Source organism: Pinus tabuliformis, chromosome Q (assembly GCF_031772625.1).
Source record: "Pinus tabuliformis cultivar Carrire ecotype Pingquan chromosome Q, CPIR1, whole genome shotgun sequence".
In the NCBI taxonomy this organism is placed as follows: domain Eukaryota; kingdom Viridiplantae; phylum Streptophyta; class Pinopsida; order Pinales; family Pinaceae; genus Pinus; species Pinus tabuliformis.
This window is the reverse complement of record NC_142296.1, coordinates 408,259,988-408,277,727: the sequence shown is the minus strand read 5'-3', so window position 1 is coordinate 408,277,727 and position 17,740 is coordinate 408,259,988. Positions and strand designations below refer to the sequence as shown.

The window sequence follows — 17,740 nt, the reverse complement described above, 5'->3', positions numbered from 1 at the left end:
ATATTTTATTTATGATTAAATATTTATTTTGTTATAAATAATTTTCTAAATATAATATTTCAACTCTATATGAACACCTCCCTTATTGAGATGTAGAAAACTAAATTTTTTATTTTCAATAATTTAAAAAATATTTTATTTAGTATATATATACATATATATATAATGTACCTTATAGAAGAAATTATATATGTTAGGGTAAACTTGTCCCACTCATAAAATCAATTTAATATTGTCATTAAAAAATTTATCATTATTAAAATACAACCTCAAAATTTTAGTAATACATAATTTTACTCGTGATATTTCATGTAATGTAATGTAGGCTATTTAATGAACCAAAAAATAAAAAACAATTATTAAAGATTAATTTTCCTACCAAAGTCTCAAAATAATTTATAATATCCATCTATTATTGCCTTTAATTTTTTTTAAAGACACATCTCCCTTGTGTTAACCTTATGTGTTGCTATCAGGTTCTGATTTAAAGTTTTTTTTATTATATAACACGGTGTATCTAAAAAGATTTTCACAAAGACAATAAGACATTTTAATCAGGAATCCTTGTGAACTAGAATCAAGACTATTCAAACCTCTCTACAGTAAAATTATCTAATTTCTTGATTTGCAAGTAAATATCATTTTTGTCATCAGTGCGCCAACTATAATATCTCCCAAATATCAACCAGGGAAATGATAATTGAAAAGACAGTAAACTTCCAACATTCATTATAGTTGAAAGGATGATATCAAATTTTCAGCAGAATAACTGCTGTTGAAACTGTACCAGTTATTCCTATGAATTTAGTGAGGTACAGTTACAGATGTTCTCCGCAACTTATGCAGCTGCTGCAACTGACTTTTATCCTCTCAGTGAATCAAATTTACTGAACTTGGGAAGCTCTTTACGTGTATGCCAATTTAGAGCTTTCAGGTAGAGTTTAATATAATCTTACTTAGTGCACAGTTGAAAAGACATACTTTCTAATGCTTTCATGCAATGGTTGGTCTTCATGCAGCTTTGGAATTAATGGAAAAAGACGTGGTGGCAATAGTAGGACCGCAGTTCTCCGTCCTTGGTCATGCTGTATCTCATATAGCAAATGAACTTCAAATACCGCTGTTGTCATTTGCTGCCACTGATCCAACTTTGACATCATATGAATACCCTTACTTCATCCGTATGACCCACAGCGATGTTTCTCAGATGGCAGCAATTGCAGATTTTGTGTCTGCCTACGGTTGGAAAGAAGTTGTTGCTGTGTATATAGATGATGACTATGGGAGAAATGGAATTTCTGCATTGGGGGATGCTCTGGCAAGTGTGGGAGCCAAGATTTCCAACAAGGCAGCTATGACTCCTGGAGTTGGCCGAAGCGAGATGGGTAATGTCTTGGCAAGCTTGACTTCAATGGATACACGAATTTTTGTAGTCCATATGTATTCTGATGCTGGTCTTAAACTTATTTCTGAAGCTAAGAACATTGGAATGTTGAGCACTGGTTATGTCTGGATAGCCACAGATTGGCTATCTTCTGTTTTAGATTCTGGTCTACTTGAAGTTGACAACATGGAGTCGCTTCAAGGGTTAATTAGCCTGCGTCCACATACTCCAAATTCAGGACAGCAGCATGTGTTGAGACAAAGATGGAAAAATTTACAAACAGCCAACATGGTTAATGTCTCTTTGAATGCATTTGGTTTGTATGCCTATGACAGTATCTTGATGATTGCTCATTCTCTCAATGCCTACTTGAACCAAGGAGGAAAGATCTCTTTTGCAGAACAATATACTCTGTCAAGTGCTAGTGGAAGCAAGTTAGAACTAGCAAAACTGAAGGTCTTTAAAGGAGGAGCACAGTTACGAAAAATAATATTACGAAGTAGTTTCAACGGCATTACAGGTCGTGTTCAGTTAGACAAAAACAGAGACTTGATGGGCTCTACATTTGACATTATCAGTGTAGCCGGTACACGCGTCCGCAGCATTGGTTACTGGTCAAATCGAACAGGCTTGTCTGTAACCCCTCCAGAAAATACAGCTGCCATCAGAGATGGTCGATATCTTACAAAGCCAAAACTGTCTGATATTATATGGCCCGGTGAAAGCAAAACAATACCAAGGGGTTGGGTTCATGAAAAGCCACTTGTGATTGGTGTGCCTAGAAAGACAGGCTACAAAGAATTTGTAACAGTGAATGGTAGCAAGCCGGTGAAAGGATTTTGTATCGATGTGTTTGATGCTGCAGTGAAATTGCTTCCTTATACTGTTCGGTACACATTTAAACCTTATGGAACAGGGAATTCTACCCCCAATTACGATGATCTCGTAGAGCAGGTTGCTTTACAGGTTGGTATGTGTTCAACTTTAATAACTCCTAATTCATTGGTGGCTTAATTGTTGATGTGAAAATGTGTTTGCCCTGATGATCAGCTCGCAGCTCTTCTTACACAGCCTCAGATAATTTATCGTGTAGTCTGAAAATAAGTATATGCATACTACATCACTGCAGCTATTCACAGTTGAATCCTGCAGAATTTTGATGCAGTCGTAGGAGATGTTGCGATATTGACAAATCGGTGGAAGATTGTGGACTTCACACAGCCATACGTAGAATCAGGCTTAGTGGTGGTGGTTCCTGTAAGAGAGAGAGGGTCCAATGCTTGGGCTTTCCTACGTCCATTTACATTAGAGATGTGGTGTACGACTGCTGCATTTTTCCTTGTCATAGGAGCTGTTGTATGGATTCTGGAGCATAGAAGTAACCAGGAGTTTCGCGGGCATCCAAAGCAGCAAGTTTGGAATGGTCTCTGGTACGTACACTGTCATTCATCTCTGTATAGTTTTAATTTGATTTCTTGTTTTTGATTGTTCACTTATAATTCCTGGTACTACAATATAACTTAAATCTTCAGTAATGCCTATGACATTACCTAGATTTAAAAATCATAAAAAATTAATAAGCATAATTGAATTTAAAAGCAAAAAGGAAATAACTAATTTTTGAAATAAGTTTACATAAATCTCAACTCTCTAAGTTTCCATAAATCTCAACTCTCTGTTTTGACTAATACCAAAAATATTTTGTAAATATTTAATTGAGGTTATATCTTACCATCCTAATTAAATTAAAATTTTAAATTTTAAAAGGCTTCTTCCAAAGTAAACATTCTTATCAGCCTAAAGATTATTAGCAGATGTTGAACAATCATAACCTTATGGTATATAATCTCTTAAATACTTTATGCTACGGGAACAAATGATGGAAATTCCAGGTTTTCAAGATGTCCTCTTTGTGCTAGTTAGATTATGTTTTATATTCCATGAAACCTGTTATTATCCAATTAATGCAAATACCACCTGTGAAAATCTAGTTATATATGAAGTACTGAAAGTAGTACACGATTCAGTTGAAAGGAAGATCTAATTTAGGATATGTTTGCAAATGTGATGGAAATTTGGGAATCTCAGTCATTCAAAGGAAGTAATATACCTTGTTTGAAAAGAATGAGGATCTCGTTCATTCAAACTACATCACATCACTTGTGACAAAAGTTGTAGCTCGATTTGAAGTAGGATTATTTACATGTATGAAATGAAATGGTTTACCACAGTGCAATATTGTTTCATGCAGGTTCGCTTTCTCTACGATGTTCTCTAAGCAGGGTGAGTAATCTTTCTTCTCATCTTATCTGCTCTTGAGGGCGTTTATTTTCCCCTGGAAACACATTGGTTTGCTTTATACATTATAGGGGTTTATATGCTTAAATTGTATGTAACTTACCAAGATAGGTTTTATATGCTGAAAATGTATGAAACTTACCGAGATATAGTGAGAATGATGAAGCTTCACTATGTTAGCAGTAATGGAAAAGTATTTATCGAAATAAATTTAGAGGCCATGATTTAGCATGTGTCCAAAATAAGTTGTGTTAACAAGTTTGTGCAAAAGCAATCAAATATGATGCAAATATATTTGCCAATGGTGCAGGGCAAACTGTGAGTATGCTTGGACGAGCAGTGCTTATCATATGGCTATTTGTGATCTTAATTATTAAGGCAAGTTACACTGCAAATCTGTCAGCAATCCTCACAGCGCAGCAGCTTTCACCAACTATTCAAGGAATTCATACTTTAGTTAGAAGTGATTCACCAATAGGATATCAAACAGGATCATTTGTAAGAAATTATCTATCAAATCAGTACAATATAGCTAAATCCAGGCTAGTTCCTTTAGATTCGCCTGAGAGGTATGCTCAAGCATTGACTTTGGGACCAAAGAAAGGAGGTGTAGCAGCAGTTGTGGACGAGCTTCCCTACATTCATTTATTTTTGTCCATGCACTGTGGATTTAGAATTGTAGGTGGAGAATTTACCAAAAGAGAATGGGGATTTGTAAGTAGCCTTTCTCTAGACTTTGTTTTGCCATCTTATTCTTCTTTGTGGAAGTATGAAAATTGTGATAAGTACTCTCTTGGCATCAACAGGCTTTTCCAAAGAACTCCCCGTTCACAGCCGACATCTCCGAAGCAATCCTGTCCCTCTCTGAGAGAGGGGAACTTCAGAAGATTCATGATAAATGGCTGAATAACGATTCATGTGAGACACAGAGCAGTAAAGTCGACTCCAATAAGTTTGGCCTGAAGATTTTCTGGGGGCTCTTCTTAGTGACTGGAGTTGTGTGTTTTATAGCCTTGTTTATATATTTCTGTCGAATGATATGCTTGTTCCGTCGTTATGCTCACAGAGGTATTGAGGATTCCAAGCAACGTTTCCATGCTTTAAGCTCTAGTGCAAGGTTTGTGAAATCATTTGCCAGATTTATTGATGAGAGGGAGAATGATGAAAGGAAAGAGAGGCTCAAGAGAAAGCGAGCAGAGAAGAAAAGGAATCTGGAGGTCGAGATGTGTCAACCTGAGCCCTTTACCTCCCTTGGTCAAACTTTTTCTGTTGATCATTCCATTTCCCCTCTTTAGTTCTGTACTCCCAACTGCATTATTTCGGTTACAGGCTTAGGTAACATTTGTGAATGTAAGGACTTATATATATTGTTGAAAGGGGGCAGATTGTCACTATCAGTTGGCAAGTCTTATGTAAATTATCTCGGGGAGGAGAGGCTTATCTGAAAGGAGAGGACCGTACAGAATATGGTCTGTACATCTAAGAGTTAGTATGAAAGTCTGCTCTCTGCATTTGAACTGCTCTTTTAAATGTGGTTGTAAGTTGTTATTTCTTCTTACAAAAACCTACCTTTTTCTATTCTTTCTTTCCTTCTAAACTCCTCAAAATTCAGAGTTTCCTCAAAAAAGGGGCAAGGTGACGTACCTTTGACTAAGCAGCGTTGTAAGCCCATCACTGTAGAATAATTAACAGAAATGAATTATGGTCTAATCAGCATTATAAAGGCCTCATGCCTTAAAAATTCAAATAATAACAGTTTAGATTAGAAAATATTGCAATATTGCCACTAAGTTTACTGTACAAGAAAGTAATGTAGTAATGACTGGAATACTGAGATGAATGAATGTTTCAAGCTTAAAAAAAATTGTATATTCACTATCTAATAAATCCTGGTTATGCTAGGCATTATCTTCTTCTGGCTTCTTGGACAACGATATGGCCATAATCATTATAGTTATAATTATTCTTTTGATGTAGACAGTAGAACAACCCCTGAGAGAAGCTGAACAAGTAAGAATGTAATTTCCCTAACCCCATTAGCTACTCTTTCCCAGCAGTGGGCATGGTTACTCTTCAACAAAGGCCTCCTTTATTCCTAATACCTGACTGACTAAATATAAAAGTGGCTCTCCCCTTACTAAACTAGGAAACTCTATAAATTGTGCAACTCCACCACCTTTAGCCTCATATTGATTATACGAAGCACAAATTAAGAGATGGAAAGTACAATTTGTGAAGCTCATTGATATATGAGTAGAGTGATGCCAAGAAAAAGAATTTTTGCCCCTAATTTTGCTCCGAAGTTTGTGATGTTTGGCATCCTTGCTAATGGATCCCACATTCAATGACTCATTTCTTCCACGTCTCTCAATTCCTATCATTCTGTTCAGTAATTTTAGAAATCTGTTTTACCAAATTTGGTTATATGTTATACTCTGTATTTGTCTAATTAATACGGAGCTTGGACGCTCTGTTTTTGTCTAAATAATAAGTAATCTTGACGATTTTTTAGCGGGAGATTGGGAGATTAGAAGGTAATCCAGGATCTCTGTATTTGAGAATTTATAATGCTATTTCAAATGTAAAGTTCATGTGGCTTCCAAGGTAAATGCACCGACCATTTTAAGAGAATAATATACTCAGATCAGTGTTAATTTGTAAAATCACCTTTGTGTAGTATATATATTTTAAGGGTTTTATGAATTTTACTTTGTAATTTTTATATTTTTAAGTTTAATAAAAAATAAAAAATTCATAATATAATTTTGCGAGTGTTGTTGAACTCCTGGAATCTTCTTTGCAGTGTTTCTTTTCTTAACTCTTTAATGCTTATATCCTCATAACTTTTCCTATTTATGAGGCAACTTGGTCTATCTTCAAAGCATGGCGTAAACTCGTAACTTTTCCTATTTATGAGCCAACTTGGTCTATTTTCAAATATTTTATGTAATTTATATATATATTATTATGATGAATTAGTAAGCTGTTAGAGTAATTTGGGTGAGGTTTTCAAACATTTTAGGTTTTATATATATTACCATAGTGAATAGAGTAATTTGAGTGAGGCTTAAGATCAATGTAATATTTCTTTTATGATGTTACTTGGTCCATTTTCAAACATTTTATGTATAATATATATATATATATATATATATATTTTTATTACGATGAATTAGTAAGCTGTTAGAGTAATTTGGGTGAGGTTTTTAAACATTTTATGTAAAATATATATATTACCAATTTCCCTGAGGTCTAAGATTAATGTAAAAATAATAAAATAATATTTTTAGAGTCTATCAAACTTATTAAAGGGAATAAGAGCTAGGCCTTTGGATCATCTTGAGTTTTTTTATCTATTTTGTCTTGTGTAATCTATCTAGGGTCCATAAGTGTGCTTTAGAGTTCAATTGGTAACCACGTGGGTGAATTTGTCTTGTGTAATCCATCAAGGGTCCACAAGTGTGCTTTAGAGTTCAATTAGTTGACTCTATTGATGAACAGCCTTGGATGTCAGTTGGTTGACTCTATTGATGAGCAACCTTGGATGTCATTGGCAAGGGTTTCTATGTGATGTCAGTTGGTTGACTCTATTGATGAGCAGCCTTGGATGTCATTGGCAAGGGTTTCTATGTTAATCATTCTGGGATCTATTATTTTGCAGTAATTAATTAAATAAAGTCGTCGTGTTTTCAGATCTATGTGTTCTTATTCTCGCTGAAAGTTTATTTTTATTAACTCTAAAGTGCTCTAGATCTGTTAAAAATTTTAACGTTTAGGATCTTACAGTGGTATCAGAGCTCGTCTTTATGAGAATTTATTGCAAATCAACTTTGCAAAAGATCAAGAATCTAAAAGAAATTAGTCCATGAACACCCTATCTAAAATCTCAACAATTTCGGTGGCTCTACAGCCAACCTAGTTAGGGTATCATTGTTACTTTTATTTTATTTTTTTCAAGGGTTGAAGACGCCATTGTGATTACCAATTCGGTGATCTATGAAAAAGCCATTGTGACTTCCAATTTTTTTGAGGAATATATTTTTTTAAGGAGGGCGAATAATATTTTGACCCAAATATTTCGGTTTTGGCCAAAACTCATTAAAAGAGTTGAAAGTTGCAATTAACTATTTATTTTAAAGGGGAAAAATGTTTATATCCTAAGGTTATATTTGAGGCCCGAATATTTGTTTAAGCCAAGGAGCAGAATTTATTCTATAAAGGCCAAATTATTAATTGAAATTCAAGCCCAGATTTTGGAGAGGCTGTATTTAAAATAAAAGAGGGCCAAATATTAATTTTGGTAGTCTTCCCAGGGCTTTAAATATTATTTCGAAGAGCTAAGCACCTCGCAAGAAACAATTTCATCCTACAAAGGGATACAGGTTGTCATGACCACGAGCTAGGCGCACTCATGTGCGACGAGCGATGGTGGAGACGAACTTTGGTTAAATGCAACGAGCTGAGTTTGCGATGACGAGCGGGTGCGTTTGGTTAAACACACCCCAATGAGTGTGCGACATCGAGTTGCGACGAGTTACTTGGAGAGTCGAAAAACCAAGAACGCACCCTAATGAGTGTGCGATGACGAGTTGAGATGAGTTACTTGGAGAGTTGAAAAATTGAGATTGAGGAAATTTACTAAGTATCGGGAGCACGTGCGATGAGTTATAGGAGGTGTCGAAAAATCGACGATTTGGTGGGCGGACGTGCTGAGCGGACGAGTTGGCAGGCCGACGTGCAGAAAGTGGACGAGTTGGTTGGCCGACGCACTCTTCGGAATTTTTCATGGGCAACTTGGGTGGTCGGCCTGTGCAGGTCGACCCGTGTTAAAGACCGACCCACCTTAATGCATTGGAGAATTCATATATATTGATGATGCCTTAGAGGAGGAAAGGATCATCAAGTTTAAGCAAAAAGCGTTGGGTTAAACACTTGGATGAGCTAAGGAGAAGACTGAGAGAAGAGGGCAAGGTCCAGGTGGACCGAGGGCTGTAGTATCAAGCCTAGGAAACATAAAACGCAGGTTTTGGACGGACTATTTTGGTGGACGAGTTACAGGTGGGCGCTCTTGCCCAACGGACCAGCTATAAGTAGGCACACTTTCCTGGCAAGTTGTGGAGGACAACCTGACTTGGCAGGGTGGGTGCTCCTGCCTGGAGACGAGTTGCGGCAGACTCCGGTGCGGGCGAGATGAGGGTGAGTTGCTGGGGCGACGAGTTGTAGGTAGAGCACCATTAGATTTGATAATGACACAGGGTAGCTAACGTCAGTATGATGTGGCGGTACGAAGGACATGTGGCATGTAGATTCAGCATTTTAAGGGGTTGAAAGGGGCCAAACAGGGTGACACGTGTCACCACTCACAAAGTCACACATGGCACTGATGACGTCATCAATCCTGCAGATCGGTGATCGGCAAAGGTAAAAGGTCGCAACTCCAATTAAAAGTCTTCGATTGCGATTTGCGGTAAAGAGGCTCTGATAAGGGGGTTGGCCCGTGATCACATGGAGGGCCGAAGAACCAAGGGCTAAGCACAAAAGGGACCAATCCCACAGATCGGCAGTCGCACAGGTCAAAGTTCCTCCGCCGAGCTCCTTTCCGACTTGTGATTGCAATATCTGGGAACTCTCCCGGATGCGATATTTTATGTGATATGCGTTATGGAAGTTTCGCGTCCGGACAATCGGAAAGCTCTACGAAGTATGGTAGGAAAGCCCTCTCCTATACTGTGATTGCGATATCCCAAGTGGGCCCATTCCCGCAGATCGACGATCGCAGGTATCAAGGGGAGTCCAAAGGCCCTAACGCCCAAGGACTAAGCACATGGTCATAGCCCCCAGTTAGATTAGAAGAAAGTCAGAAAGGGCTAAATCAAGGGTGGTCAAAGGAGATCGGGACTCGTTGTTCTGTGATGCCTCTTAGCGTAAGGGTCCCGATGCAGCGATGCCCCGATAGCTTGGTACAGAGCTTTAAAGGCGAATGGGTCAGCAGTTGAAACTTTGAATAGAGTTATGGGGTAGTGGCAGAGCAATATGGCTAATCCTGTATAAGTCCCTGCAACAAGAAACTAAGGACTACACGGGTTGTTGAAATAAATTCGACTACTTCACCACATGACTTCAGACAGTAGATGGAGGCATGGGGATCCACTCCGATACACAACGAAGGATTGTTAGGACATGCTCCATTTCTACTCTGTAACAAGCAACCACAACTGATCACTCCCGGTTCTTGCGAGTGGTGAAGCCAAACAGTTAAGTCAAAAGTGACAGGGACCAACTGAGTAGCTAGAGGGACGCACAATGACAAAGACATAGCATGACCGAGGGTTTTCACAGAAACAATATTTGGATACTTCCTCTCATCATCTTTCAGTTTTCTTTATTTCCGATTATTCTGTAATTTCTGTTTATTTCCAAGAAGGGATCAAATCCTGATTGTAATCATTTTGGGCAGTAGAACCTTGCACGCTGAGACGATTAGTCTGTGAAACAGCTGGAGCTCAAGAGAAGATATTTTGGTAAACTGTTGATTCAAAGCCCCGCCTTTTCTGTATAAATAAGGGGGAGAAACACTTAAGACAGGTTCTAGAATTTTGCCCCTGAGGGTTTGAATTCTGCGATTCCACTTTTGGTTCTACTTGTCTGTTCATGGGGGGACTTTAGTGATATTTCGCTGAATGTAATGAACTTGTATGTTGGACTCATATTGGATTAATGAAACTATTTGGTGATTCCAATTAGAGCGATGTGCAGTATGTTTCCCCTTTGTAAATCTCATTTCATATATGTTTTTCTTTCTATTGAAATTGTGTAATGAAGTTGTCAGTCTCATGCTTTCATGGTCATATATTTTGCTGCTAAATAGAGAACAATACCTGTGTATATTACAGATTTACTTGTGTTATTCAATAGCCTACAATACCTGTAGTAATTACAGATTTACTTGTGTTATTAGATTAACCTACAGTACCTGTATGAGCACATATTTACTCACATTGTTTGGTGATAGAGGTACCCATGATGTATATGCATGAAACCTTAATTTGCGCTCCACTATTTCCGTTCTTTCATCTCCTGCCTCTTCCATATTCATATTGGAAAATTGTCTCATAAGATTCTGTGTTGTTTACAGCCCTATGCATCAAATTCCCTCCTTCCTTTCCTCCTCTTCACTTTACTACAACTTCAATACAAAGTTTCCTATTGTTGTGTGTTAGCCACCATAACCAGACGTTTCTCTTTGAGGTTGGCTTGATTTACCCCCTTAGCGTTTGGATCCATGTATCGTTTTGAGTTTACTTTGATGACAAACTATTGAACCAAGCCCCCTTTATTCTCTCTTAATTACGTGACAATTGGAGTGCTGCAGAAGCCCCCTCACAGATAATATTCCATGCACTCCTCTCTTTAAGATGTCCGAGACACTAGTATACAATCAACCCATAGGTTGTCTCTAGGAAGCTTTCTATGTCTCCCAAAGCACTTGTGCTCCGTGTGCCATTAAAAGTGACAACATCTTTTTGGCGTCGTTGCCGGGGAACGGATTAAAATATTTGTCCCTGGGTATGAAAAAAATTACATTCCCTTTGTTAGGTGAGCAAGGGAAGTGTGGTTGAAGATCTCTCACCTTGGCAACTCCATTGTTTCAATTTTATGGTAAACATCCCGGCGACTTCACTATTCATTTCTCTATTTGATCATCTTGGCTTTCAAGCAACCTCATACTCGCCCTAATGCTAGAGTAGCCGAAAACTTCCCTGCCTTGAACCCGAAATCACTCATCTAGGGAGGTTTTCAAAACGACCATTCTTGAATTCTTGGGAAACAAATTTGCCCCATTGGATTTTTATTCTATTGCTGGTTATCCCAATCATGTCCCTTCGTTTCATGAATGGTATACCTATTTGCCTAGATTCAGTGGAAGCACAGATAGAAGGCTTGACCAGCACCTCAAAGAATTTCATGAATGCATGGAACAACAGGGTATTTTTCTTGAAGATGTACAAATGAAATTGTTCATGTATTCTTTAGATGAGGATGCTAGAGTTTGGTACAAAACAATACCTCATGGCAGCATATCTTCCTTAAAAAATTTCATATAGCATTCAATCATTATTGAAAAAGACTATATCCACCGAATGCTCTATTTGAAGATTGTTGCACACATTTTAATGATGAAGACGTTCCTGAGGTCGATGACCCAGCTGAAGATTTTTGTGGAGCTTCACTCCAAGAAAATATCTACTCACATCAAGAAGCATCACCCAATGAGCAAGAAAGAGATGAAGGAAACATCATTGAGCTACAAATAAAGCCTCAAAGGTCCACGGTGGGGTAGCATGTGGAGGTCTTATGCAGAGCAGAGATGGGTAGCATGGACATTTTGCAAATGTTGGAGCTAGCGACACTTTGCGATGTTATGTGATGGTGTTGTCCAGGATGACAACCGTTTAAAGTGGGGGAGTATGTCATGACCATGATTTGGGCAACGGTGGAGACAAACTTCGGTTAAATGCGATGAGCTGAGTTTGCAACAATGATCGAGTGCGTTCGGTTAAACGTGCCCCAACGAGTGTGTGACGGCGAGTTGTGCGATTACGAATTGCGAGGGTGCGTCGAGTTACTTGGAGATTCGAAAAACCGAGATTGAGGAAATCGACTAAGTATGGGGAGCACGTGCGACAAGTTATAGGAGGTGTCGAAAAACCGACGAGTTGTTGGGCTGACGTCCGGAGTGGACAAGTTAGCGGGCCGACATGCAGAAAGTGGACGAGTTGATTGGCTGACGCACTCTTTGGAATTTTTCATGGGCAACTTGGGTGGTCTTCCTAGGCAGGCCGACCCACCTTAATGCATGGAGAATTCATATATATTGATGATGTCTTGCAGGAGGAAAGGATCATAAAGTTCAAGTGAAAAGCATTGGGTTAAACACTTAGACGAGCTAAGGAGAGGAGCGAAAGAAGAAGGCGAGGTGTAGGCAGATCGAGGGCCACAGTAACGAGTGAAAAAAATAGAAAACACAGGTTTCAGGCAAATTGTTTTGGTGGTCGAGTTGCAGGTGGGTGCTCCTGCCTAGCGGGGTGGGCGCTCCTACCCAACGACGAGTTGCGACAGACTCCGGTGCGGACGCGCTGAGGGTGAGTTGCCAGTGCAACGAGTTGCGGCAAACTCCTGTGCGGATGAGTTGAGGGTGAGTTGCCGGTGCGACGAGTTTCAAGCGAGTTGCTAGTGCGACGACTTGCGGACGAAGTGCAATGAGTTGCAGACGAGTGTTGAAGTGCGACGACCTGCGGAGGACAACCCAGGGTGGGCGCCTCTGCCGAGAGGAGCTGTAGAGAGCAACCCAACCTGGCGGGGTGGGCGCCTCTGCCCGAGGATGAGCTACACGACATGATACAGGCGTGGGCCACCCTGAACAATAGAACATGGGTGTCGCTGAACGTAAGGGCGACCTGCCCTGGTGAGGTGGGTGACCCGACACGAGTAGGCCGAGTTGTTATAAATTCGCAGTTTTCTAAGGTGAATTTTGGGGTTTCTTGGTAAAGGATGTATAAGTAAAATTACTTGTAAAACATTGTATTATTATTATTGGGCAGACTCTAATTTGGGAGTTTCCCCTCCGATGAAAAGAAAGTATTTCCGTTGTGCATATTGATAAATGAAGATGATGTAAATGTTATTCCCGATGTGTAATGAATGTGCTTAATAGAATTAAAGAAAAAGAACTAATTGATGAATGTTAGGCATAGCTCGTACTCATAAGTATTAGTGAAAAGAAAGTGGGTAGCGGTGCCACACCTGCCTATGTGCGGTTGAAAGACCATCGCCAGGATAGGGGCGTGACACAGGTGGAAGCACTAGGGTCGAGAGCCATTCCTACGCAGGGTTCCAAAGGCCAAAAAGGCCACACACTTATTGCACAGAGTTTAAAGCTATATATATGCATCACCACTGAGAAGATTTGGGTCTTAATTCGTCATTTTGGATATGGTGGAGGATTTTTCTTGCTTGATGTCTGTTTTCTTGAGGTGCCAAATTGGTGGTCAAATTGGTCATTATTTGCAATTGAGTTTTCTTTTGGTGAAGAGCCGGAGGGGATATCATTTGTGTGCAATGGTTTGGGCACACAAAATATAAATAGAATTAAATGACATAATCATTTAAAATTTGCAGTGGCTGCCACAAGCGAGAAACCACCTCACTGTTAATATACATATCTACACAATTGCAGTTGAGAGAGTTGTGCTAGACTCGAGTAGTCTGTTTTCCAAGATCAAAGCTTATTGTGGGGTGATTTAATTCAATTATGGGCACAAAGTGGTCAATGAGTTTGAAAATCTGAAACTGTGGAGGCCATGAGGCCATTTGCAATAGTGCAGTGGGACAATCCGCTTATTTGTAGCGCGAAGGTTCCAGATTGAGGGCTGAAGTCTGTGATTATTTCTGAGCATTTCTCACCAAACCATTTGGCCTGAAATAATACATCTATGAAGTAGTTCGATTTCTGGGCCAACCCCTTTTTTGTACATTCAGTCGGGAAGATTTTTTTAATATAAAATATTTTACAATGGTAGCGACAACCATTGGGAGGATTGTGAAGTCGAAAACTGAATGATTTGAAATCTTGGAAAAACTTGGAAATGCTATGCAAGCTCCCTCATCACTTAAAACATATGTTTAGGATCGTCTCATTTACCCAGTTATGCAAGAGGTTTATGTGTCAAGTTATATGTCTTTTATGTGTCATGTGTGAGCAAATTATGAGTTAATTAGTTGCTTAAATAACATGTACAACAAATGAAATGCAAAGAAATATACACAGGAAAATCATAAGAGAAATCTAATCAAGGATTTCATCCTCTAGTACTGGGCTACATCTCTTAGGACCTCCTTCAATGGCTAGGCCCTCTTGGAATTATTTGGTCAAATGTCTGGTTACAAGCTTCTGCTCAACTCCAATGGCTTTTCAGACTGTACCATTAGGTTTAGAGGACCCAAAAACTCCAAAAATGACTATTAGATCTCTGAAAAATGACTCTGGCTGATCTGGGCATGACCTCCTTCCCTGGTGGCCCTAAGCTTCCCTGAAATTCCCTGTGGAAAAATCACTTGTAGAAGTCTTCTATTGCCTCTGAAACCTATTCCATTGTCTTCAGAGGATCAAAATAATCCAAAATTGACTATTAATTTTTAAAAATTGGTCGAAATCCCATCAAGTTATGGTCTTTTCAATTTTTCCCTAGGAATCTCCTCCAAATCTGGAAAACTTTAGTTAATCCCACTAAATTTGGGGGTGGTTTTGGATTTGGCAGAATCCGCCAAAATATCCGCCAACTAAAACCTGCTTAATTAAGGGCTAATCATGGCTTAATTAGCGCTAATCCTCCGTGGTTAAAGTTTAATGCTAGCGATTAAGTAGAGGTGGTCACATGTGCATTTAGTGTTAACCGCTAGTGGTTAACCCCAAACCTTCTCACTTAACCTTTAACATGAGTGCATTCCATCACATGTCAAGTCTTAAGGTTTGGTGTAGCGGTAAGTGTTATGGCTTGTGGATGGGAGGTCATGGGTTGAAATTCAACTACCATCAAAATCTTGCCCAAAATGCATTGACCCTATTCGGCCATTTGGGAGGTGCCACGTGGCAGTCTCTCATTGGCCCATCCAAAACCAACTAAATTGTGCCACATCACCCAACTGGAAACCAACCACAAGGTGAAACTTGACATTCCCTCATTGGGCATTGACCATCTTTGACCTACTCAGTGACCTATCACGTCAGCAGTACAGACTACTGACTGGGCAATACCTGCAAGTTTCTTTTATGTTTGGTGAAACGATTAGCGGGCTCGAACTTCCTCATGCGAACTCTGTTTTGAGTGAAACAAGTTTCATTGGGATCGTATCGCCGAGACAAATGCGGTCGTTCAGGTTTCACACCATTCCAAACACTCTTATTTTTGAGCTAATTTTTGCCCCTAATCTAGATTTCGATCATTCCTTCCCACTGACAGGCGTTTGGTCCGACAAAATCTGGTCATCTGATGAGAGCTGGATACTCTTCTCTTTTCCAAGTTCTATCAACCGATTCTACTTGAATAAATCTCCATGACAACCACTTAGGTACACTGACATGCCTTGAATTGCAAATGGCTATGTCCCTCAACCACTATTCTCCTTTTGCTGTTGACCCAATCCAACACTTGTTGGGCACTTTCTGGTTGCAAAATAACTTTTATGTAGCACATCGATCTTTCGGTGCTTGGAAAACTGACACAATCTGATAGCCTTCCCACTGAGAATCTTGGCGTCAACACATACAAAGGTCTACAATGGCTGAAAAGTTTTGGCATCTCGTCCACTTTCTCCTTCTTACCTCTGTCATCCTCCAATTCAACATGCTACTCATGTCATGATTTGAGAATGAAGGTTGAGCATGAGAATCTTGCTCAAGAATGGACCTTCCAAAATCCAACAACATCTTGTCACAAGAAACACCCATTAAATGGAAAAACACGTTATGCAAGAAATGCAAATCGATGACCTCTTCTTTTGCTCCTTTAAAGTAACAATTTCCACATCATGTAGCATCGCCATGTTCTCTTGCATCTTGGTGTACAAACCATCTTGGTGTGTTAGTCGATGGTTTACTAAACAAGTCAACAAAACATCATCTTCAAGCAACTGACTTGACTTAAGAGCCAAAACATAAGCATGTGCACAACTTGACGATTCTTTGCATAAACAACAAGAATTTCTCATTTCATGCAATAATCTGTCATCATCGCCATTTCATCTTTGGAGATAAAATCAACTCTTCCAAGTTGATATGACATACATGTGACAACAATCGACACAAGTCGACACTCATGCATGTGCAAATGATCAACATTCTCAAGTTGACAACATACATGTAACAAAGCAATCGACCAACACATGTCAATCACTCATGCATGTTCAAGCACAATGAAAATTCTCAAGTTGTCAATCATACATGTTAACAAAGCAATCGACCAATACAAGTCAATCACTCATGCATGTTGCTAGTTTCATTGTTCACACACACAAACTCTCATGCATGTGTACAATTATTCAACTCTCTCTCAAGTACAAACACAAGTACAATAAGCCCAAAAACATGTATGGGTACATAAAGAGCTGAATTGAAAAATTTGCTACAAATGAAGTGAGTAACATACTCAACTTTCACACACCTTCTTGGCGAAATTATGCAACATCAAGAATGACAATTTTCTACAAATGAAGTGAGTAACATACTCAACTTTCACACACCTTCTTGGTGAAATTATGCAACATCAAGAGTGTCCAATTTGCTGCAAATGAAGTGAGTAACATACCCAACTTTCACACACTTTTTTGGCGAATATATGCAACGTCAAGAATGCATAATTTGCTACAAATGAAGTGAGTAACATACACCACCTTCACACACCTTGTTGGCGAAATTATACAACATCAAGAATGCCCAATTTGTTGCAAATGAAGTGAGTAACATACTCAACTTTCACACACCTTCTTAGCGAATATATGCAACATCAAGAATGCTATCAAAAGAAATGCATTCACATACAAACTTGTAACCACAAATTGCCTTCTTTTCTGCATTAAAGTGAGTCAAACAGAACTCCACTTTCAACATCTTGCATCATACAAGTTGCAACATATTTTCAATAGAAAAGTAATGCATTCATGAGGCAAAGAAATGCATCTTTAAGGCAAAGAATTGCATCTATCAACAAAAGAAATGCAAGCCTTATTTGGATAAGGAATCAACCACCTCTTACCAAACCATTTCAATGGCGATTCTTGCAGCTGCACATCATCTTGACCCACATCAATTACGAAATCTCCTTTTCCATTATTGCCAAAGTCCTTTCCATTTTCTTCAAATGCCATGGATGACTTGTTGGATGCAAAGTCCAACATTTGTCTATGAGATGACCTTGCTTATGGCAATGAGTGCACAACAATGGCATCTTCTTTACAACATGGTTTCCATTATCTAATGGACCTTTGGTTTTCTATCGCTTT

The 17,740-nt window shown here is 39.0% G+C and overlaps 1 protein-coding gene across 1 annotated transcript; it reads left to right on the top strand.

Moving 5' to 3' along the window:
• Positions 1-1,019: 1,019 nt before the first annotated feature.
• On the top strand, positions 1,020-5,454 carry LOC149219913 (glutamate receptor 3.3-like). Its single transcript, XM_089384549.1, has 5 exons — positions 1,020-2,350; positions 2,537-2,814; positions 3,636-3,667; positions 3,993-4,396; positions 4,489-5,454. The coding sequence occupies exons 1-5, from the start codon at positions 1,031-1,033 to the stop codon at positions 4,975-4,977; spliced, it is 2,523 nt and encodes an 840-aa protein (XP_089240675.1). The 5' UTR covers positions 1,020-1,030; the 3' UTR covers positions 4,978-5,454.
• Positions 5,455-17,740: the final 12,286 nt, after the last annotated feature.

Bases quoted from the DNA above. Each gene is read 5' to 3' on its own strand.
- LOC149219913 (XM_089384549.1), top strand. From the start codon at position 1,031: ATGGAAAAAGACGTGGTGGCAATAGTAGGACCGCAGTTCTCCGTCCTT. The intron at 2,351-2,536 runs GTTGGTATGTGT...TGAATCCTGCAG, and splicing joins TAGAGCAGGTTGCTTTACAG to AATTTTGATGCAGTCGTAGG. The intron at 3,668-3,992 runs GTGAGTAATCTT...CCAATGGTGCAG, and splicing joins TACGATGTTCTCTAAGCAGG to GGCAAACTGTGAGTATGCTT.